Source organism: Sarcophilus harrisii, chromosome 3 (assembly GCF_902635505.1).
Source record: "Sarcophilus harrisii chromosome 3, mSarHar1.11, whole genome shotgun sequence".
Classification (NCBI taxonomy): domain Eukaryota; kingdom Metazoa; phylum Chordata; class Mammalia; order Dasyuromorphia; family Dasyuridae; genus Sarcophilus; species Sarcophilus harrisii.
This window is the reverse complement of record NC_045428.1, coordinates 210081552-210105593: the sequence shown is the minus strand read 5'-3', so window position 1 is coordinate 210105593 and position 24042 is coordinate 210081552. Positions and strand designations below refer to the sequence as shown.

Here is a 24042-nt window from a genome sequence, read left to right as displayed (position 1 = left end):
TTATATGTGTGTACTATGTGTTTTTCTATGGGCATATATGAACATGTGCAGACATTACTTTTTGACAAATATAATAACTAAATATTTGCACATATGCAATGAAATATAGCTATTTTAATATTTGTCATTGCACAGGTTATATGATAATACTATTATAAATTTAGAGGTGGAAGATGAGATTATGGCACATTTAAGTTAAGAACCTGCTCAGGTTCAAAACCTAGTAAATGTCTGGGGAAATATTGAAATACATTCATTCCTGAATCCAGTCACCATTTCCTAAGCACTGTATCCTCCTGCTTCTTTGAAGGTATATCAGGTAAACCAGATCACACTATTTTTTTTTTTAGATTTGCCATTAGTTGACTTGAAAGAATTATTTATCTTAAATGTGTTTAAGATAGAGAACATGATATATTGGATAGAAAGTCAACATCAAAACTTTGGTTCAAGTTCCTTCTCTGTTAACATATTGATTGTGGTCCCTCTATCAATTACTTTGTGCAACTAACTTAACCTCGAATTATCTAGATAATACTCAATAATTATAAATTGCATAAAAGCTGATGCCCTACTTAGGTATAGAGAGTTTCCTCTCTTGGGAGTTCTAATTAAGTGGAACTGAATCTTTATCCTTATGTCTAAAGTATCAGGGAAGTTGCATAGGCTAATAAGGAGGGAAGTGTGTAAAAATGATTTCTTCAAGAAAATGATCAAAATTGGGATGTTTCTATATGTTCTACTTCAGATTATTGTTGTCTTTCTTCGCAATCCCAATAATTCCTTATCAAATCACTCCCAATTCTCAGATCAACTTAAACAAAGGATTGGGAGAACATATAGACACATCGCAATTTTGATTAATTTAATTGAAGCTATAAATGAGAAAGAACTCTTCTCATTTATAACTACAATTAAATGTCAGAATCAGTGTTTATGCTGTATATACAGACCAGATTCTCACTCCAACTAAAACATTCTCAATTGTTGGTCTGAAATTAAAGGAAGATCATATTAAACCAAAAGAAGTGATCTTGTTCTCAGAAAGACAACTTCTCACTAGATCTGTTTCGAATATAAATATAATTATTTCTTGCAGAGCCCATGTTCTCTGTATATTTTAGAATTCAATACAGTGAACTCATAAGACATCAGTCTTTGAAAAATCTGAGAGATAACCAAATTCCAAATACCTGCACTTTACAAATTTTGAAAATGAGTCCTAGAGACTTACCCCAAACAATACAATCTTTAAAATGGCAAAACTAGACTTCAAAAAAGCAAGTCTTCACTTCAGTAGAGTACATAGTCCATTTAAAAATTATAATATATAAATATAATATATTATGTACATTATATGTTTGCATAGTATGTATAATATATATTTCTATATTTTCCTATACATTTTAATAGTACATAGTACATCTTTTCTTAATATATCATGCTGCTTCCATTAATTTGGCAAGCATATAAATCCTTAAGTTAATATGTATTGAAAAAGTCCACTAGACAGAATAGTTATACAATATCTAAAGTTTAGAGTTTTTAGTTATTTATAGATATTATTATGAATATTAAACATGGATAATGTCTATAAATATAAAATGCAAATAATTATCAATGAGGCTGTGGATCCTTTATAAATTTATTAAAGATATGTTCTGAGCATATGGCATAAGTCTCTCATCAGATCTGACTTCATTTTAAACATAAAATTCTGCCCTACAATGTACATATGCTGCCACCAGGTGTCAGTAGAGTAGAACAGTACAAGATAGCATATTAATTTGAGACAAGATGGTGACAATTCTATCAACTATTAAGTCTTAATGTTCATAGCAGAAGAAATTACAATAATACAAAAATAAATAATTTTTGATCAACTAAAAATTTAAGCAAAACAACAAATCTTTATAAAATTTAATCAAATGAAAATAAGAAAACTTTTAATTTTCCTAATCCTATCATCTTAGATTTCTTAAACCACTACCTTCTCTGCACAGATTAAGTACTTAGCGATGCTTGAACCCTATATGCTTTTATAACAGATCTTTTTATTCTATTGAAAAGAGGGGGGAGGATGGAAGGGATGGAGAAGAGAGACAGACAGAAAGAGACAGAGACAAAGACAGAGACAGAGAAGAGGAGGAAAAAAAGGAGGTGGAAGGAAAGAGTTTAAAATTATGACATTAAAGTATCGAATTTAGTTATAAAATAGAACAAAGTGATATTTTACCTTGTCTTTCATGATAACAACATATCAACAGGAATAATATCCTGAAATATGAAATAAATAGTACATTTCTTCCTTACAAAATCAAGATCTACTCTTTGAATGAGTGACCTGTATTCCTTCATGACAACTGTCAGATAGGAAAAAATAGATGGTTAGGTAGATTTTTTTTAACTTTCTACCACTTCTAACACTTGACTATGTGTCTTCCAGCTTAATAAAGTTTTCAAAGGCCTTGACCTTTACTGAACAAATAATTAGAATCCTTATTGCAAGCATAGAAATTAATAACCTCATTATTTTTAATTTAAAAATTCCTTTTATTAACATCTTTAAGTCAAAGAATAATTTCGCCATGCACTAGTGGTCAAGAAAACATTGCATTTTATAGAAGTCATGCTTTGCAATATCAGATTTGTATTATGTCATTTGTCTCAAGGTTTGTACATCTGTCTTTAGAAGCACAGTTCTATACCTTTTCCCTTTAAAAATGATATTATCAATACATATGTTTCCACCAAATAGCAGTGAGGAAAATGATTCTCTAAGTCAGAGAACTCAAATTCCTTGACCTGTAGTAATTGGGAAATATTCACCAAAATGAATAAAAGGAAAATATAACTGTTACAATGTTAATATGTGATTTTTATGAGTCAATATTTGACTAGCATGTATCAATTTCTATCTGAATATAACTGAATAGCCCAAGTAACCAAAGAGATTGTAGTACCAAACTCTGAAAGGTATTAAGATTTTTAACACATATATTGGCTACCACATGATAAAAAAAAAAATTAATTTGATTAAAATGTTTATTAAAAAAAAACAGATTGTATAGAAAGAACCACTAACATCAACTTCTGACTAGCAAACAACAATATCTTCAAAACCATATGGTATTTCATAAATTATATTATTGGTCACCAGTGAGGCAAGAAAAATATTCAGGAAATATCACAAGCATATATTGCCAAGTGTTAGACTGATATAAAATTATCACTAGCAACAGTATGACATTGTGAGAATGTGTTACAGACATATATATGCATACATATGTGTTTATGAATATATACATGGAGAGAACAAGAAATAGACAGAATAAGAATTTCTGGCACTGCAAAATTAAGTAGAAATCATTCAGTTCAATGCTTTTCATTACTTGTTCTTAATCAGAAAGTCAAACATGCTGTCTGGCCACATGTGTGTCAAAACACTCTCATGTATGTTTAAACCAAATTAAAATGTATTTGATATTTGATTGTAATGTGTTGATGTATTAAGACAAGTGTATAAACATGTGGTTTTCTAAGACCACAGGGATCATTATGTGTGGTTTAGTAGACCCCATTCTTATCTGAGTTTGACACTACTGTTCTAGATCACTTAGTTAATCAATGAAACTAGAACCAAAGTCTTACTGTCAGTAATCTTTGCAATATACCATGCTGCGGCTTCTAAGAAACAACACTATTTTATTTATATATGTATATGTGTATGTATATATATATATATATATATATATATATATAAACTATCATATATATATATATGAACACTATCATATATATATATGAACACTATCATATATATACATATATATATATATGTATATATATGAAGTATTAGAGAAAGAAAACACCTTTAAAGATACATTATAACAGTCTTTTCTAAAAATGGAGACCTCAACTATAAGTAAGGCTAGGAACAATGAGTAGGGAACTCAGGAATATTTAGGGGAAAAAGGGGCTCTCATAAATAATTTGGTCACTGGAATTCATCTATGCATAGTACTCAAAAGAATTTTAGAAATGTTTTTATCCAACTCTCACTTTTTAGATTAGACAAAAGACTAAAATATGAAGTTTTGGGGCTGAAATAGATTTGAGACCAAGTGATGCAATCCATTTGTTGTTATTCAAGTTAAATATTCTCATGATATAGATGAGGATACAGAGAGACCAAATTATTTAAGACCATACTTCTTTCAAGAAGATCCTAAAGTAAAATAGTGCATTTGGGAATACCATCTATACCACTTTTAACAATATTCATGTAGACTTCTGAGGGTCTTTTTGTTTTCCACTATACATCACCATATCAGGCTGATTGACTAGAAATGATTCAAAGATGTGCATTCTGATTACAGTCATATAGAAGTAGTACATTTTGAATACCTTGAAAATACTTAATGATCCAAATAGCCAGTGGTAATGGTTAGTCTTTGTAGATCTTGTAGAATTACTACTGTATCTAGAGGAAACCAGCCATTACAGAAACAAGGAAGTAGAAGGGAAAAAATAGTTAAATAAGGTAAAAAACTACATCCCCATTCCAATAACTATACTTTCTTTCTAATGAACAGAGGTGGCAATTAAACAGAAGTATTTAAAGAGAAGGTAGGACATTTGATATTTCTATTGAATAAAGAGAACAAACAAAATCTTGGGACCCTAAAACCAAGATAGTTAAAAGGGGGAGAGAGAAATAGAATAATAAAAACTTAGATATGGAAGGCACCTCAGAAATTAGAAAGTCCAGCCCATACCTAAATAAGAATGGTGTTAACAACATATCCCAAAAAAGGATTCATGAAGTCTGCGCTTGAAAAGTATCCATGAGGGATAACACACTAGTTCCTGAAACAACTCTTTCTATTATTGGAGAACACAGTTGAGAAAATGTTTCCTATATTGATTAAATCAAATTTTATGTCTTAAACTTATTATGATGATTACCATTTATTTATCATTTTAAGGTTTGCAAAGAATTTCATAAATATTATCTTATTTTATTCTCACAGCAAGCATGGGAAAGCCCAAATTTACAAAAGTAGAAAATGAATGAAGGAGAGGTTAGTTAAATGTCATATCCTGGGTCACTTAGCTAATTTGCCTGAATTTAATCTGAACTCATGTCTTCCTGCCATCAACCTCAATGTACCTTCTACTGCATCAACTTCTAAATCAGGGATACTAATTCTTTTGAGTTTAGGGTTTCTTTAAATTCCCCAAGTGTTTTTCATATAAGCTATTATCAAGCCATACCCCCTCATTCTTAAACTTTTGAAGCTAATTTTGGCTCTGTTATAATACTTTATTTGTATCTAATTATTCCAATGTATTAGATTTAGTGTGTTCCCCAGGGTTCAAGCCTGGATGATTTACACAGAAATCTCCTCATTGGTCTGGATAATTTGATGTTGTGTCTCAGTGTGAGGGGCAGAGTTGACTTAAGAATTTGGGAAAAGAATATATTTCTTCTTGTTTTGCAAAAGAACATATGAGGCTTCATACCCTACTGGGGAGAAATCAAAAAATAGAGAGAGAAAGAGACAGAGAGACAGATACACACACACACACACACACACACACACACACAGAGAGAGAGAGAGAGAGAGAGAGAGAGAGAGAGAGAATGTCTTTAGAAAACAACAGAAATAGATATACATAGATAGGTAAACAGACAGAAAGGCAGACAAACAGGACTGACTGCTTTAACATGTCTTTGATTCCCAGTTTCCCTCCTTAGAGACATAGGGATATTTTCCCTTGAATGAGATTAGATAGTCTAAGTACATTGTACTTGTTTGTGGAAAAAAAAAAAAAAGAATTTTGATCACTTTTTTCTCTTCAAATTGTATAAAAATAAAGTTTGATCTCTTTTAATGGCTTCATCTAAGACATTGATAAATACTAAACAGGACAGGGTTAAGTTTAGATCCCTGAGGTATTGGATTAGGGATTTCCTTCCAAGCTGAAATCAAAACATTAGAAAATGCCCTGAATCTAGCTATTCAGTCAGTTGCAAGTACACCTAACTGTGTTATTTTGCTCTCATATATCAATTCAGTCCACAAACAGAGCTTAAGACAATATCAAAAGGTTGAGTAAAAACTAAGTCAATCATACTCATTGCATTCTTCTGATTTATCAGTCTAGTAACCCTATTTTAAATGGAAGGGATTTTTCACAGTAGAAGTTTCATGATCTTTGAATAAAATCAACATGATGAATACTGCTATTCCAATTTTATAGTTTTAGTCTTTACTTTTCTTTGTAATAAGTGAGAGGGAAAAGCTTTATGAAAGGTATTTGTTTTATAAATAACTAGTATAGCCACATCTGCTCACTATTATAAACATTTTCCTGAATTTGAGATCTACCTGAAATTTCTATGAGAAAGGAAATCCAATAATGTTTAACCATGGTATGAAGTAGGCTGATTTTCTTTTAAGATTTTTCTCATGAAAAAAAATTTATAAATATACTAAAAGGTTTTTGCAGGTAATTCCTTTTTTATTTTTACATCCAGAAGTAATAAAAGAACAAAATACATAGAATTTTAGGGAAAATGTTTGGCTTTTAGAATATATAATAATTTTTTCAAGAATTTCTGAAAATATAAATTAATAACATCAATGTTAGGAACATAGGAATATAGAATTAGAGCTAGAAGGGACCTTAGAGACCATGTAGTCTAGCCCTGCTAGTTTATAGATAAAGGAAATGATTGTCAGAGAAGTTAAATAGATTGTTTGTGGATACAAAGCTAGTAAAACTAAGATGCAAAATTTGAACTTCGCTTTATCTGTTTCAAGTTTGGAAATTTAATCACTATGAAATTAATCAATTAAAAACACATTTATTCAACACCTACTACATACCAAACACTAAGAAAAAAATAATTTTACATTTCTCTATCAACAATTAATTTTTAAATGCTTTTATCCTTTTTAATCCTTAAATCCTTATCACAACCCTATAAAGTATGTTCTATTATATTCCTCATTTTTTAGAAAGGATTTCCTGTATTTACAGGGGAAGAGAGATTACAAGACTTCTCTAGGGACACAGAGCTAGTTAAATATATGTGGCATATTTCAAACCCAGAGTTTTTCCTATTTAAAGTTCACTGTTCTAACCACTGTGCTTTGTAGTTTTAATATAATCTTTTAATTTTTTATATATAATCTTTTAAAGAATCTCTCTTCCTCTTAACCTTAGTTTTTAGTATCTAATAACCACTTTTTAAAAGTCTGATAAATAAGCATTGTTAAAGAGAACAGGTACAGTTTTGCAGATAACCTGAAGTCTTATCTTCCCTTTTGTTGGAAAGGGTTAGACGGAAAGGTGGGGTAGCTGTGAAGTACAGTTGAGTTTCCCTCTAAGCATCCTTTACCTATGCACCCACACACCTCTCAAACACATAGCTCCCTAAATAGAGCTGGGCCTCAGATCTGCCAGAACTAGAGAGGGGATCAATTCATCTTTTACCTATGAATTGCAATTATGTGGTAATTCAGTATAGTTGCTTATCTGGCAAATCAAGTTTAATGAGACCCCATTTTTTTCTCTACAAGCATGTGGGACTCAGATCTAAGAGTTGAACATAAATTTATTACTTTTCATCATCCTTTCCCATACTAAGCATTAAATGGCAAGACAGTATCACGAACAGGGATATGAGGGCAAAGGGGTCCATCTGTCCTAAAGCAGCTTATTCCTCAAGACACAAGTCTGTAGGAATTGGGTAATAACAAGTTGAGCTTAATTGTACGTTTGTTAAGATGGTTTTGGCATGATGGAGAGATGAATAAGGTACAGGGGAAAGATATCTTCAAGTCATGTTCACATCCTACAAACTCTTCATAGCATTTCTGAGGAAGAAGACAGAGGAAGCTGTTCTGAAATGAGTTGGACTTGGAAAATAAATGAAACATAATTAAATTCCAAATGTAATGTCCTAAAACCTGTGAAAAAAATGACAAGAAACAATCCAATCTTGGTTACCAATCTGGGAGAAATATATATCTCTTCATCAAACACTTTGGACAAAACTTGAGTTCAAGCAGCACAAAGTGATTTTATCTTCAGGTTTTACACACAATTGCAAACAAACAAACAAAAACAGATATCACTTTGATATAGAGATGGTGGACTATTGCAGGTCAAATAGTAGGTAGAAGTATGAAATTACTGATCTGGAAATACTGACCTCTTCAGACAGTCACAATAGACAGATGGCAGTCAACACCAACATATTTGAAAACAAAAGGGGTTTGGTTTTGCTGAAGCCTGGATGATGGTATCTAAGATCTGTCCACAAAATAAGCTAAAAACAACTTACCCTTGTTTGGTGAATTACACTTTGCAGAGTGCTTTTACTTTGTCATTCCACTTATTTTCACAATACTCTTGGGATTCCTCCTAAGTTTCACAACTGCTCCTAAGGGCAGGGCACTGCTCTCTCCACCCTACTCACCACTTCCATCACCTTCAAAACCATTTTACCTGGTTATTTTAAATGCTAAACTGGACAAATCAGAGAGAGCTGAGGAATAATAAACATTACTGCCACTAAGTTTTGCAGTCAAAGAGTTTGTTGAGTCAATGAGAGTTGAAGTTTAATGAGATACCTTTGATAATAATAATAATAAAACATGTATGTACTGGAAAGCAAATCTAGCTTTATTTACTTTTCCTCTATTACTTATTAGTTCTATTATTTTAGTTGATTTTACTGTGATTTGATTTAAGACTTTTTTTTTTTTTTTAATAGGGAAGAAACCAATTGAGATATGAAAGCACTATTTACATTTCATGGTCATAGAATTGCTAAGTAAGGTACCTGAATGATAATCTAATCTAGCCTTTTTTTTTTTTTTTAAATAGATGAAGACCATGAACTAATACCCAAAAGCAGACATAGAACTGTTTAGGATCAGAGCCAGAGCTGGAAGCCAGGTCTCCTGAGAAGCTTCCTGATTATAAAATTTCTTTAGGATTTATTTTGCCATTCATTTGGTTTAATTTGATTTTACCATTATTTATAAACACATGTGATCCTTATATATGAGCTATTTAAAAAAGGTTTTAAACTTATTTAAAATTATAATTACTATAAGACCATGTGTTGTAACTTATTATATTATGAGATCATATATGTGTATATGATTATATTATATTCAGGATTCATATTACATAGAAAATAGCAAATGCATGCACAGTATTTGCATTTAATGCATAATAACTCTTTGTCAACTCTATTTTATCACCTTTCATGAAATACACAGATATCTGATAGGTATTAAAATGATGTCCAGAAAAATGATTTTATTACAAATATCTTACATCTAAAGCTCATGATCCAAAATAAAAAATGAAACTTCAAAAAAATTTCAAAATCCATCACACAACTAATCATTGATTACAACAGTATTTGACTCAAACAACAAAAAAAATATTGCTTTGTATCTTTCATCACTCCATAGTAGTGATGAAATCATACCTAAAGCTTGACTAAATCCTTTTTTTTTACTCTTTCCCAAAGATACTACTTATGTTATCCTAAAACTTTCAAGCTCTAAGAAATTTGGATCTGTGAGGAGAAAAAATTTTAATTTTCTAATATAAGTGAATATTTAATTTTAATTTTTTTCAAAAAGTAATTTTTGGTACATTATGATAGAAATAATTTATATATTCAAAGCAAAAAAATGCTAAGTAAGCAAAAGAGGAATTATTAGACCCTCTTAAAATAATAAAATAATCAATGTTCACAGAAAAATAATTTTTTTTCTGAAGTTCAGCATTATAAATTATATAAATGTATCATACATACAACAGAATACTGTGTAATTCTGGCAAACTTTGCATAGCTTCACTTGGAAAACAGAGCCAAAAGGCTCTTTTAAGACTTGATATTACTACATACAGTAAAATACACTGCTCCTTTTGAAACTGATTTGTAAAGTGACCCACAAGCTTGTCCTCTTTCTCTGTTTCTTTGTTAGAATGGGCCTTTTGTGTAAAATGAAGAAAAGAAAAGAAACTTGATTTCCTGTTTCAATTACACAAGGCCAAAGCAATAACAAGAAGTCTTTTAACTAGTCAGACTATTCTGGAAACTATATAGATAATTAAGGGAAAGGATTCATTTTTTTAAATAATTAGGGGGGAAAAGTCCCTAAAATAAGTCACATATAGAAAGAAGGGAGAGAGTCAAAAAGGAAGGGGGGAGGGAGGAAAGGAGAGAAGGGAGGAAAAGGAGGAAGGAGAAGGAAGAAAATAAAGAAGAGAGGGAGGGAACAAGCAAGAGAAGGAAATAAGGAAGAAGGAAAAGAGGTTTGCAAGGAGGAAGGGAGGAAGTAAAGGAGATTACAAAGGAAGAATGAAAAAAGAAAAAGGATCTTAAACACTATCATTTGGAATTAAAATTAATTTATACATTTCAAATAATTTAACATCATCTGAATGAAAATTATAGACAGTTTTGTCTGAAATTTCTAAGTTAGATAGGATTTCTATAATTTTTCATACATGTCTAGTTCACCATACAGAGCAAATTGATAGTATAGTTATTATGAAATGCTATATAAATAAAATTAGTATTTTAAAATGAAAATGCTATCAATAATATCTACTTATTTATAAAATAAATTACTATTATGTTTCTTGAATGCATGTCTTTAGTCATTTTATTTATTATTAGAATTAAAATCAGGCATTTTCAACCACAAATATAGAACATCAAAAACATATTTTCCTTCCTTTAAATGCACATGCATTGCATAATATGTGTTCCATCAAAGATGAGTATAAAAGACACCTTCATTACTGATTATAAAAATACAACAGAACTGGGGGAAACACCTCTCTGACTCATGAAAGGTAAATGTTGAAATAAAACTTAGTTTGCCCATCCCTGGTACAGAATGACAAAAAAAAAAAAAAAAAAAAGTAAAATAACAACACATTTAAATCTTGAAATTTCCATTTGTATTATCAATATCCTTATATTATAAATTGTAAAAAAAAAATCAATTAAAAACTCAACTCTATAACACATGATATGTAACAGTGATTTTGAAAGAAAACCATGTAGGTCAAGATAACCGAATTCTAACTAGAAGCAACTGGGAAATATGATTAGTGACTTGCTTGCCTTCTGATAAGCTGAACTTGCTATTATAATATTTCGAAATGATTGTGAATTTCACTGGATGTTTATAATTTTTTTTTCTGCCAAATGTGGACATATTATCCAGTGCTGATCAAAATAATATTAACACTGCCCCAATGCAGAAAATGTGTTTTTAAATTTAATTGAATTGAATAAAAAGACAAGGCAATTTTAAAGAGAATTAACTTTGCATATTTGTTTTAGAAAAACAAAACATATCCAAGTATAAAATTAAGAGTTAGCATTCAGATTTTAACTTTTATTTCAAAGAAAGCAAGCCTATTCAACATCACACATGAAGAAGAAAATGATTGCTTTCTAGGAGTTAAAATAATTCAAAGACAATAAAACATCCCCACACCCTTACTCATTTTTATCATTATAAGAGAACAACTTACCTAAAACTCCCAGTCTGTAGTTAAGGGTTATGACAATGACATTTCCATAACTTGCTAGAATGCTTCCATCTATCATGTTGCCAGTTCCCTCCATGTAAGACCCACCATGAATATAGACCATGACCGGCTTCTTACTGTTCTGATCATGAATGTCTGGGGAAAAAAAGATTCAAGCAAGAACAATACAATAAAGCAATATTTTTATTTTCCAAATTACATGCTTTAACTTAAATATGTAGAAAGGCATTCATTTAACAATTGAGAGTTGAGATTTCAACATTACTTGTATGCTTGTAGTCCTATAATGAGGCACTAAATGTGGTATTACTTTAGTATTCTCTGCTTTTGATATACAATTCATACTGTGTTAAATGCAATTGGAAATTCTCTTCCATTGGGGAAACCAGGGAAATGTCTGGAAATAGGGGTATATTTATATGTGTTTGTATATAGATATTGTATATATATTATACATATATACATATATATACACATACAGATACATATATATAAGCTTAAAGCACATTTTTCTTCACAGTGTTCTATCTCAAATAATGTAATTTGAAGATGTATATGAGTTATCATTTATGAACCCTATTCAATTATTTTTAGAATTGTTATTGCAAAATTTGAAATTATCTAAATATAGCCATCATCTTTTCATAGAATAAAAATAATTGCTTAAAACTTTTAAAACTAGAAATGTCATGGTGGACACTAAAAGGATCTCATCACACTGTAAATGATGAAAATGCAAAATAAGCATTGCTTCTCAAAAGCTTGGAAATACATAAAAAGTATTATCTGATCAAAGGAAGTCTTCTTTTTGTTTTCTGAAATGATAGTTTCTAATGTTGAAATGAAAAATATTCATCATCCAATCTGTCTTTGTAAATGTTAAGTCCCTCTGGTGATGATAGAATTTCCTGTTGCACATGTACTTTGCATCTTTATACACTGAAGAAAAAAAAAAAAAGAATATTTTAAAATTATCTCTGATAATTGAAATTTGTTTCTAATTTGAATATGCTTTTTTGAAAAGCTAAAATCTTCAACTTAGCCTAATGAAAACATAAAGCTAACAAATAGAGCTATTCTAAACATAATTTTATATAAAATGAAGAATAAGAGAATTCTACTATATATAATTTTCTCTAATTTAACAGGCTTACTGTATTTAGAACTGGAAGTGACCTTAGATATCATCTTTGTCTAACAATTAATTTTGGCATGCCATTCTTCCAATTTGAAATTCTCTGCCAAAGGAAGTACTTTGTAAGTCTTCAGTTTATTAAATTAAACCTCTATACACTTTCAAGAGAAATAATATGGCATAATGAACAGAGAAAAGGTTTTAGAGTCAAAAAGAGTTAGGTAGAAATTCTGTCTCTAATGAAGAGTAGGTAGGTGACCTTGAGAAAGCTAATTAATCTTTCAGTGTTACCTGATAATTGTTTAACTTTAAAAATTACAGACAAGTTGAATTTCTCAAATAAGGGCAGATATTTATACATGTGTTATTTTACTGTTATACATAATGTATTTGTGTATGCTTTTAATGAATCTCTTGAACTGTGAAATAAATGTAAAACTTTTTTTTTCTCTTTTTTGAAAATGACCATATCCTTCATTGAATCTTTACAATGGTTAAAGCTATTAAGTAAATTATAATTACATAATTTAGACATGTATTCAATGATAAGAAAAGGCAGATTTAGTACTACACAAAGCATGCTTAAAAAATGTGCCTCTAAAATGTTGTTCACAGTAAGGTACATGAAAGAGTGTAATGAATACACATATAATGAATTTCAAAAATAATCTCTACTACTTTCGCAACAGAAAATTCAAAGTCATGTAAAATCATCTATTGCAAAAATATTTTTTCTAAAGTGTCAACTAACTGAAAACTAAACTTCCTTTGCATTATGCTTTCCAATCATTCTCCTATTTTTATCTAATTGGTATTAGAATAATGGTAAGAAAGACCATTTATCTGAGATAAAGGTATGAGGAGAGTACACTGGGAGAAAATGAGGAAGGAGTAGTGTGGTGTGTGTCTGCATATGTGTGTGTATCAGATTAACATCTCTTACCTTTAATGAAAAATATAACAAGGTTTTCTTTCACTTGAGGAAGTAATAAACAGATGCCCCATCAGTTTCAAATAAACCATATCTTTTGGGTTTTAAATGTAAGTCAGATAACATTTTAATAGTGGTAATAGCTGCATTTTGAGTATTTTGAAAGTAGCACCTTAAAATTAATAATAATAATAATAATAATGGGAAGAAAAAACATTGTAAGAAAATTATTGGAATAAGAGGAACCGAAAACCTACCATTAACGGGTAGTAAAATTATAGTTTTTCTGGACTCACAATCACGAGGGAGATTAAGTGGTGGACCCAGATAAAGCTGATACTATTCTAGAGTGTAGAAGATGTGTTACAAAATTGTTGTAGGCAGTCACAAGGCTCTGACCTTGAGGCCAGTAGTGAAATAATGTTAAGAAAAGACAAAGCAAAAGAGCAATGGGGCCAAAATGTTTTCCTCACCCAGAACTTGATTTATAGAAGAAATCAACAAGGGCAGCAATTGATAAAATAGCACCTTGAAGGAGTCCACCATGCCAGCAGCGATAACTCGGTATCCCATTTACCAGCTTTAAATTATCTCCTGACCCTAGAATCAGAGGTTCACCAAAGGCCTTCATCCTTTGTAGTAAATAAAGTGAGCTCCAGGTATTTCATTACTGAGGAAGTAAAAATGTTCTTTTAGCAAGCATCTTCTACAAGTAAGAGTTAACCTTATTCTGTTTTTAAAACAAAAATCATTTATCATGCCAAGGGGTAAAATATAATGTACTAGTTGTCTGCTTGGTTTCCACATACCTTCCATCTTAAAAAAAAAAATGGCTTGCATATCACCTCTGGTGTATAGTCTGTCATACAATTTGAGGTCCTTCAAGAGGAAATTTTCCATAGCAAAAAAGCATTTCAATGAAAGGTATTTTCAAAATAGCTGTCTTTGTTTAAAAATGAGAAGAAAAAAATATATATAGCTAGGTTTTTTAGACCTCTACAAATTCTTAGAAATTCCCATTTTTCTTGAAAATGCTACTAAGGAAAATAGTCCTGAAAGAAATAACAACATCTCATTAAAACACTTTTTGGTGTACTTCACTGTGAACCACATCATTTTTATACATACTCCACTTTAGAACCAAGCTATTTGAAAAAAGAAAACATTGTATACCTGAAGATTTGTTTGTTTGTTTTTTAAAGCTCTCTAAGAATCCTAAAATTTTATAATTTACAATGTGGAGTGAAAGAGAAAGAGAGTGTCACCATTTCAAAATATTAGGTGTATTCACTAACAAAATAACTTTTTTTTTTTTTTTTGCAAGGAAGAAAAGAAGTATACATGCATGTTTTAAAATTCCACTTTCTCTTGCTCTGTAAGAGTAAAGGAAAAAAAAAACACTTGTAAATAATATTGTGTTATTTCATACATTTTAGGAACAACCTTGATAAAATATAAGGATACTGAAGTCATTCTCTATGTTAACTGGGAATTTAAAAAAAAAAAAAAAATGAAAACTGTCTCCATACAAGAAGAAATAAAGTAGTACATTAAAATGTACTTTCCTTTTTTCAAGTAAGGAGGGAAAAAGGATGTTGAAATGAAAAAAAAAATCATAGTCATGCATCAGGGTTGAGCTTTGAAAAAGCAAAAAATACCTTCATCTTCACCACGATCATTACTGGTTATATCATCTGCGCTTTTCTTTGTGTTGGCTCCTGGGGTCATAGTGAGGAGGAAAATAAAGGGAAAAAAGAGAATTCAAAAACAAGAGTTTTGCAAAAAAATTAAAAGAGAGATATTAGCCAAAAAAAGAAAAAATGTAACATAAAAAGTTGAAATTTGTTACATTTGAATTTCAAAAAAAAGGATGCAAAATGCATACAAACATAAAGATGTCAAGAAGAACAAATTCAAAATGTTATTTTAAAAATATATAGATAATATATCTTGTGAAAATGCAATCTGGGGTTTCAAAAGTGTGATAACTGTAAAAACAAAGTTAATGGGCGATTAAAAAAAGGTAAAACCAAGCTATCAAATATATTAAAATTTTAAATAGTAAGAAATGTACATGATTGATGTATTTTCTGCCAATTTCCAACTTTTATCATTTGTGAAGTTTTATAATGTCACTGAATTTACAATGTAAGATAAAGGTATGTGTGTGTATATATATATAGATATATATATAGATATATGGATATATATAATATATTTCACAAGTAAATATGAAAGCTATGCAAATAAAAGGGACTTGTCAAGAATAATTGAGTTGAACTCTTTTAATAAGACTAACTAAATAAATATCTCAATTTTCTGAAAGTGTAAAAATTTTTAAATGCTCTAAATCAGTCATAAAATTGATTCATTCTATCTTTAATCCTTAGCAAGCATTAAACCATGTGGTAGGGGGAAAATAAACTCTTAATAATATTTTTCTTGATAGAATTGCAAACTATATATGGGAAAGTGCTGTATCTGAGAAATAATTTCTTATTAGCAGAGGTTAAAAAGAACTGAGATGGCAATTGATAAGAAGCCATTATAACCTTCCTATTCTCCTCCCCAGGTGCTTTGTTAATAGAAAATATACTCACCTGGATCATACCACATATATACTTGATATTCAAATTTCTACTTATGCAAAATAAAATAAAGAATTGATAAAATTATAAAAATAAGCCACAAAAAATCATGCTGCTCCAATATGAAATAGATATATAACATTCTTTTTTAGAAATTATTTGTATAATTGGCTCAACTCTCCATTTTATTTGCATTTTAAAGTTAGATTATATCTAGATGTATACATATCTATATTAACATGAACTGCTTTTATAATTAAATATAATATTTGACCAAATCTTCTCTGTCCTCTTCCTCCCTCCTTCAAAGTTAATACTTTATAAATAAAACAAGGCAGTTCCATGTATAGCTAGATAATTAGGCAACTTCTACATTTAAAAATTTCTCAAAATGATCAAAATTCTTGAAGGATAAACAGATTTGGGGGAAAACTCCAGGGAAAAGAAAGGGAATTTGTTCTTTGAGGGAAAAAAAATTGTATATAAATAATTATCCTTTTCAAAAAAATTGTATTTTTTCCATATAGATATGACAATAATGAATATGGCCAATGTTGAATATAGTGGGGTTTTTGTTTTTAAGAAGCTAATTTGTGGCCTACAATGTTGTCTAGACTTCTGAATATTAATTTTTCTAATGATCAATTTTAAGCCAAAAATAACTAATAGTGTACTACATGGACTTTTTATTTAACATCACAGAGAGCTATCTTACTTTTGCTTGTTGGACACCATTTCTTAAACTAATATTTTCTCTTATTTAATTTTCAAATTCATATCAATGATTTAAGATAATTTATTTATTTGAAGCAGATTTTTCTAATAAAAAATCAAATAATTTGTGTATCAATCACAAATAATATATTTAAAAAACCTTTTCATTTTTTTTATTAATTTCTTTTGGGTTTAAGAAAAAAACTAAACTATTGGAGGGAAGAGAAAACTATCCTTTAGGGTGAAACATGATATGAATTATGAAATGGAATGTTTTTCTGGAATGAAGCTATTTTAAAACTAATAGGATTCCTACTTTAATGATCAACCAATGAATCAATCAGTGCATATTAAATCTTGACTATGTGCCAAGCATTGTGGTAGGTGCTAAAAACTTAAAAAATAAAAATAAAAATTATAACTTCTACTTCAATCTACTGGCAACATTGTTTCTTGAATCAATCCTAATGGGTTTTCTAAAGTTATCAGATTTATATTTAATTCACTACTAGAACTCAACTTTCAAACATACATTGGGACAACTTGTTCTCCCAAATTCCTTATTAAACTGCTCCTTTTCTACCTTCCTCCTCTTGTCCTTCTCCTCATCCCACTCCTGACTCCTATTTCCCTCTCTGCTTTCTGCTTCCAAGATGGTGTCTGCTCTCAAGACCTAAATTTTTAATGGGATAGGATAGCACAAAAATAGAAGTAAGAAGAGGAAGAAACTAATAGAAGACATTACATGGTTTGGAAATGACCAAAAAAGTCACATGGGGGCCAGATTGTTGGCACAATAAGATAAAATAGTTCACCTATCAAAGCTAAATATTCCAAGGTCAGAGTCTAGGTAGTTTTGGTGTAAGGAGGATGACTATGGTGAAGAAAACAAAGTTTGGAAGTGGAAAGTAATTTAGACCTTGGAAATTTTTTTAGCACACAAAATTAATCAATGGGACTAGAGTCCTCCCAGATTACCCCCCCCCCCAAAAAAAAAAGATAATGTTTTTGCTTTAGTACTTACATGATAATTACTATGTAATGTCTATCTGATTACTGGTTTTATCTGGACCCAAGCACCTCAAAACCCAATATATAGTATAGGAGAACATGAAAGTGGCACTGATAATATTGTTATCTAGAATACTAAATGAATGCCTAAATATATACTCAAGAAATCTATGCAGTTAAATAACACAATTTTAAAGGCATATGAAGATCAATCTTCTTGTGTTTAGTCATTTTTCAGTCATCTTGGCCCCACATGACACCATTTGGGTTTTCTTGGTAAAGATACTGAAATTGTTTGTCATTTCCATCTCCAGTTCATTTCACATGTGGGGAAACTAAGAAAATAGGGCAAGGGATTTGCCTAGGGTCACACAGCTAGTGTCTGAGGTCAAATCTGAGCTCAGGAAGAAGACTTTTTCTGACTACCAGCCTAGCATTCTATCTACTGTAAAAGGTTTTAAAAATCATGAATTTAATTTTTACTAAAAACTAGTCAAAAGCATTTACTAAATATCTGTTACATGTAGGCACTGTTCTAAGAACTGGAATACAGAGATAAAAATAAAGTCTTTGTCTTCAAGAAGTATGTGGATAATTGAAGGAATAAATCAATTAATAAATGCATGAAGTTAAAAAAATTATTAGGCACTTACTATGTGCCAAAATATAAATACAAAAAGTCAGATACTTCCTGCTCTTACTTGGCTCATATTTTAATTGGAGGAAACTATATCAGCAAGGAGTATAAGGAAATATTAAGAAGTGCTAAGATTCAGTAGTAGAGTACAGGTGACAAGGTTCAGACGTCCTTAGCTTTAAGTAATCAGGACAACAATGCTGAGGGACTTTAGGGAAAAGGAAGACAGAAGACAAGGTCTGGAAAGTCTCTGGAGATAGTGTCAGGTAGTAAATCCTAGAGGACCTCTCTATCTCTCTTCAGAAGGGATGTAGTTGAGGATTTCTATCTCATTCAGACTATATGAGCTTCGAAAAAAAGGAAAAGGAAGTAGTATAGAATCACCCTAAAAACTAGAGCAAAAAGAAGGTAAAATAGTAGTGTAACTTCAGTAACAATTTTTCCCACATTCCTCACCATCCAGAGGTCGGATTCTGAGATAGTTTGGGGTGAGAATACAGGACAAAAAGCATATGGTGCCCTAAGCCATTTCAACAATAACTCTTCCTATGTCCCAGTCATACTGTAGGAAAAACATCATATACACAAGAGTGTACACAACATTCACACAAAGTAAATACAAAATTATTTAGAGGAGGGAAGATGTGTAACTGAGGTAGGGACCAGGAAAGGAAGGCCTTACTTAAAAGAAATGATAGATACTTGATATGAGTTTTGAACCTAGTTATCTTAGGAGAAGGTGGTAAGAAAGAAATTGATTCCAAATAGCCAGTAACCTACAATCAACCCAGTAGTAAACCACTTTGAAATTATCTAGCCCCTTGGTAGGACAACAGACATTCAGTCTATCATGGGACTTTTAATCCAAAACTATTTCTAACCTAGAAAAATTCATCTTCTTTGGAGAGTCCAAAATAACATATGATGAGTTGTTTTGAACTCATTTTCTATCCCACAAAAGGTTACAAAGCAGGGGAAGGGGAACTCTTCTCTTCAAAGGATGCTTTCTTTTCAAGATACCAATAAAGATTTTGAGAGTCCAAATAGCAGCAGGTCATCAATTAAAATGTCTTCTCAGTGGAAGATTCTCTTTTCAAAAAGTAATTGAATTTAAAGAATAAAAGACCAGAAATCACTAGAATAACTCTATCATTGTGCTAATAATCAATTAGATACAAAGCCATGATTTGACTGTACCAAAACCAACTTAACTATTTGATAGTAGATCTGGGAACATAGATTGAGATAGTCGTTGTGGTAGAATGTATTGTACTAATAATCAAAATGGATTTGAATTCCATAAAATAAAAAAAAAAAAACTTAATTAGATGTGTGCATATTATGACTGGTCATAGCTCAATTTCCATATCTATAAATGGGGCACTACTTACTATTCAACCTTTTATATTAATAGTTGACCAATAATCAATATGATACTAAAATGAAATGAAAGTTCCATCAAAGTGCATCGTAAACCACTAAATACTAGGGTATGTTTCCTTATATGCCATGTTCCTTGTAGTTTGAGTTGTTTGTTGTTTGTTTTGTTTTTTGATTTAAGTAAATATCATGTAACCTAGTTTTTTCCCACGTGTCTTCCAAACATGGTTATTTTAAACCAATAACCATACAAGACCACTATTATAATATAGGAAGAAAAATAACTTGAAGGCTCAAAGATTCTCTCCTGAAATGAACCAAATAGAGTTTTTTCCTCTTAAATATCTCCTTACAATAACTGTTAGTCTCTGAAATATTTTCCTTTACACAGCCTCCTCCATCAATCAGAGTACTACTTTACTCTATATGAAAGCACTAATAATATTTGTAAAATATATATATATATATATATATATATATATATATAGATTCATAACGTACATATAACTATATCTTAATAAAATCTACCTGCAATGATTTAAAAAGCCACAAGAGAACTTTCTTAAAACAGACAGCTCTGGATTTAAAATGATATTTGTTAATTGTTCTCTCAGTCCCAGAAAGTCATTGTTTTCTTATTTGATTCTGAGGGAAAAAGGCATAAAGAAAACCTACTCTAATTACAAAACTGATGCTGGATTTTCTATAATTTATTTAACAATCATGGCATTACTAAGGAATTTTTGTGATCTACAACATTGTTATATGTGTCATCATAAGAGTCTGATGTTTCCTGTTTTCTCAACTTGTTCTGAATTAATTTCCTTTGCATATTTGATGCAATTACTCCATTCACAATCCTCCCTTCCCCCATTTCTGGAATATCAATCATGATGGCATGGGAAAAAATCAGTTTCCCCTTTTATGTGTGAAAGACTTTTAGAATTAATCTTTTTTTTTTTTTAAAGATTGCAATTAAAAAGGAAAGACCAAGTCTCAATGATATGCTTTTGATTTGATGATCACATTCCATGACCTCTCATAGGTATCTATTGAGAAGCAGCTGAGAGGCTCTTTAATCTTAGGCAGAGCAAAATTAATCCTGTCACACTTAAATACAATTAAAACTTTTCATTAGCATTTCAGGTGATGGAGAGAGCTGAACTCTATGCAAAACAGCATCAAACAATGTCACTTATTTTCAAAACCAAAAGTTTTTTTTTTTAATTTGAAGATATTTTCCTCATTTCCTTTGAATGTAATTTAAGAATAGCTTTCAGTTTGAAGAATTTACAATGACATATGAAGTGGTTTTTAATGGTATTTAGACAGCAACTGAACAATAGAGTTCCACATGATGATGTTATTTACATACATATTGCCCTTCAAACAGAGTTACTGAAGCTCTAGGGTTCAGATTTGCAGCTTACTTGCAACCTAGATGCTTTACTAGAGTTTGCTAGATAAAATTTTCTAATGTTCTAATTAGAGCTTTCTATCAACAAAATGAGATGCTTCATTAAGCAGTGATTTCCCTATCACTGGAAAAAATAAAAAAAAAAATGAACAATGAATTGTTGAGGAGATTGTAAAGAAGGTTTATCATTGGGGAAGGGTTAAAATAGGTAATGTCTCATAATTCTTATCGCTCTAGGAGTCTGTTCTCTGTAATTTAGAAATGATAAAAAAATCAAAATAAATGTGATTTAATCAGTGTGTAAACTCTCCCTCTCTAAAGGAATAGAACACATCTATATCTATATCTATCTATATATCTATATATTTTAATGAATCACTATAGTTATGAAGATTCCTCCTTTCTTGGTCAACTTTCTAATGAGAGACCTTTTCTAATTTAGGTTGATTCTCAAATGATGAGACATATTTTTCTTTCTCAGGACCTTAAGTAATTTTTTTTTCCTCCCATCTGTTTTAACCTTCCAGAAATTGCATTTTGTTGACATGCAATTAATAATTGTGAATTAATCATTGAAAAGTGATCATATTCTGAAAAGATCACTGGATTTAGAGTCAAAAAGTAATTCAGTGGCTTTTTTCATTCAAATCTTATTCTTCAGGACCCCTTGGTGTTTTCTTGGAGATATTTTCTGGAGTAGTTTGCCATTTCCTTTTCAGATTATTTACAGGTGGGAAAACTAAAGCAAACAATGGCAAGTGACTTACAGAATCAAATAGCTAGAAAGTATCTGACACCCGATGAACACAAGAAGATGAGTCTTTTTGACTCCAGGTCTGTCACTCTTTCCACTGTCATCTAATTGCCCCATCAAAAGTCAGAGTGAGAAAACCTGGATTTAAATCCTGACTTTTGTCAATTCTGACATTGTCTCTTACTACCTGTAGGACTGTGGCAATTCACTTAACCTAGCAGGCTTGTATCCTTACATGTGAAAAGTGGAAATGAACTACATGGCTTATGAGACCACTTCCACTTCTGACTCTAAGAGTAAAAATTTAGTGTTTAAGAAATGGCATGCAAGAAGCTGAACATTGTTCCCCTCCAAAAAGAAATGACTATAAAATTGTTTTGAAATAAACATTTTTCCTTCACCATCAAAAGATTTCAGAAATTATTGAACTGATCTTTTGAAGCAACAATATAATTATTGAACCATTGTGAAGATCAGAAAGAAATAATGACTCCATAGTCATTCCAATATTCTCATTTTATAAATGTTAATTGAGTTTCCGTTGGCCACACAAATAATATAAGTAATTTGAACTCCATCCTCTAACTCTAAATCTACTATTCTTTCCTTTATACCACAATTCCTCTAATGTTAATTCCTTTCTCAATTAATAGCTACTGTTGACAAACTTTCTGACTTTTCTAATTCATCAGGACTTTCTTAAATTCGCTTGAACTAATATTCAAAATCTGGTAACAAATTAAATTTATTATAATCCAAATAAATAATCTCATTTTATACATGGCCTTAATCCAATCATTTCATTATGTTATAAATCTATATTTATTTTGTGCCATCCAGGCAGGTTAGTCTCTCCTCAATACCAAAGTTCCTCTAGAGTTTGACTAATTTGTTCTAATATCAGTCATTATCTAAAAAAAAAAAAATCTGCATTGACTTCAGGAGAACAAAATATTAAATAATGTAGTGGGCTTTTTAAAAATAATAACTGATATCCATATAGCTCTTTAAGATTCACAAAGTGTTTTACAAAAAAAAGTAGGCATTTTTATCCCAATTTCACATGTAGGTAAAATGACATTAAGAAAAATTAAGTGACTTAACAATTATCAGACTAGTATTCACAACTGATAACATTAGATCCCAGAGATCACCTGGATCCAAGTCCATCATACTTGGAAAAAGAGGCATTGCTTTAGAAATTTAAAGGATTTTTTGAAAACATAGTATTTTATAAGCTTTTGGCTTTATGCTGCCTGATGTATTTACTTTAAAAGGATATTCCCAATTCTTGTCTCCTATTCTTTTAAAGCTATTTTTCAGAGGCTTTATAAGCTTTTCATATTTTCTTTATTTATTTTATTAAAGATATATTTCAAAAATCTGTTAACTACCAAGGAGGATATATTATGGTAATCCATGTGTTCAAGCCCTGTGGTAGATTCTGTGGAGCAGATAAAGAATACTAAAATACATGTTTTTCTCTCAAGGATCCCACCATTTATGTGAAAGGCAGGTTGAGAGGAGTGGAACAAGGGTTACAGTAATATCTGTGAAACAACATCACTGTATAATGGAAAATGGACTAGATTTAGGGTCATAAGAGCTTTACTTAAAGAAAGCATTCCCTGGTTTCTATGACTATAGACAAATCACTTAACCTCTCACAGACTGAGTTTCTTAAAGTACAAAATGGATATAATGATATTTATGCTACTTATCTCATGGAGATTTTGTGAAAAAAGTGTTTTATAAATATGAGTTATGATTACATAGTAGTACTAAGTTGTGTAGTATAGCTTTAAGTACCATAATACAGAGAATAAGATCAGTGAAAGTTTGGGGAAGGAAGACTCCAAGGATGA

At 30.5% G+C, this 24042-nt stretch overlaps 1 protein-coding gene across 4 annotated transcripts in view; it reads right to left on the bottom strand.

Annotated features, from left to right (window-relative positions):
* Positions 1–24042, bottom strand: part of NLGN4X (neuroligin 4 X-linked) — a 444496-nt gene that overhangs the window by 179304 nt on the left and 241150 nt on the right. For 2 of the 4 annotated variants that reach the window (XM_003765598.2, XM_031959031.1), the window contains 2 exons: positions 15335–15394; positions 11593–11745 (listed from right to left, as the gene is read on the bottom strand). In XM_003765598.2, the coding sequence (XP_003765646.2) occupies positions 11593–11745; positions 15335–15394 (213 nt within the window). The remainder of the gene's footprint in view (positions 1–11592; positions 11746–15334; positions 15395–24042) is intronic. The other 2 variants (XM_012546108.2, XM_031959032.1) reach the window with 1 other exon arrangement.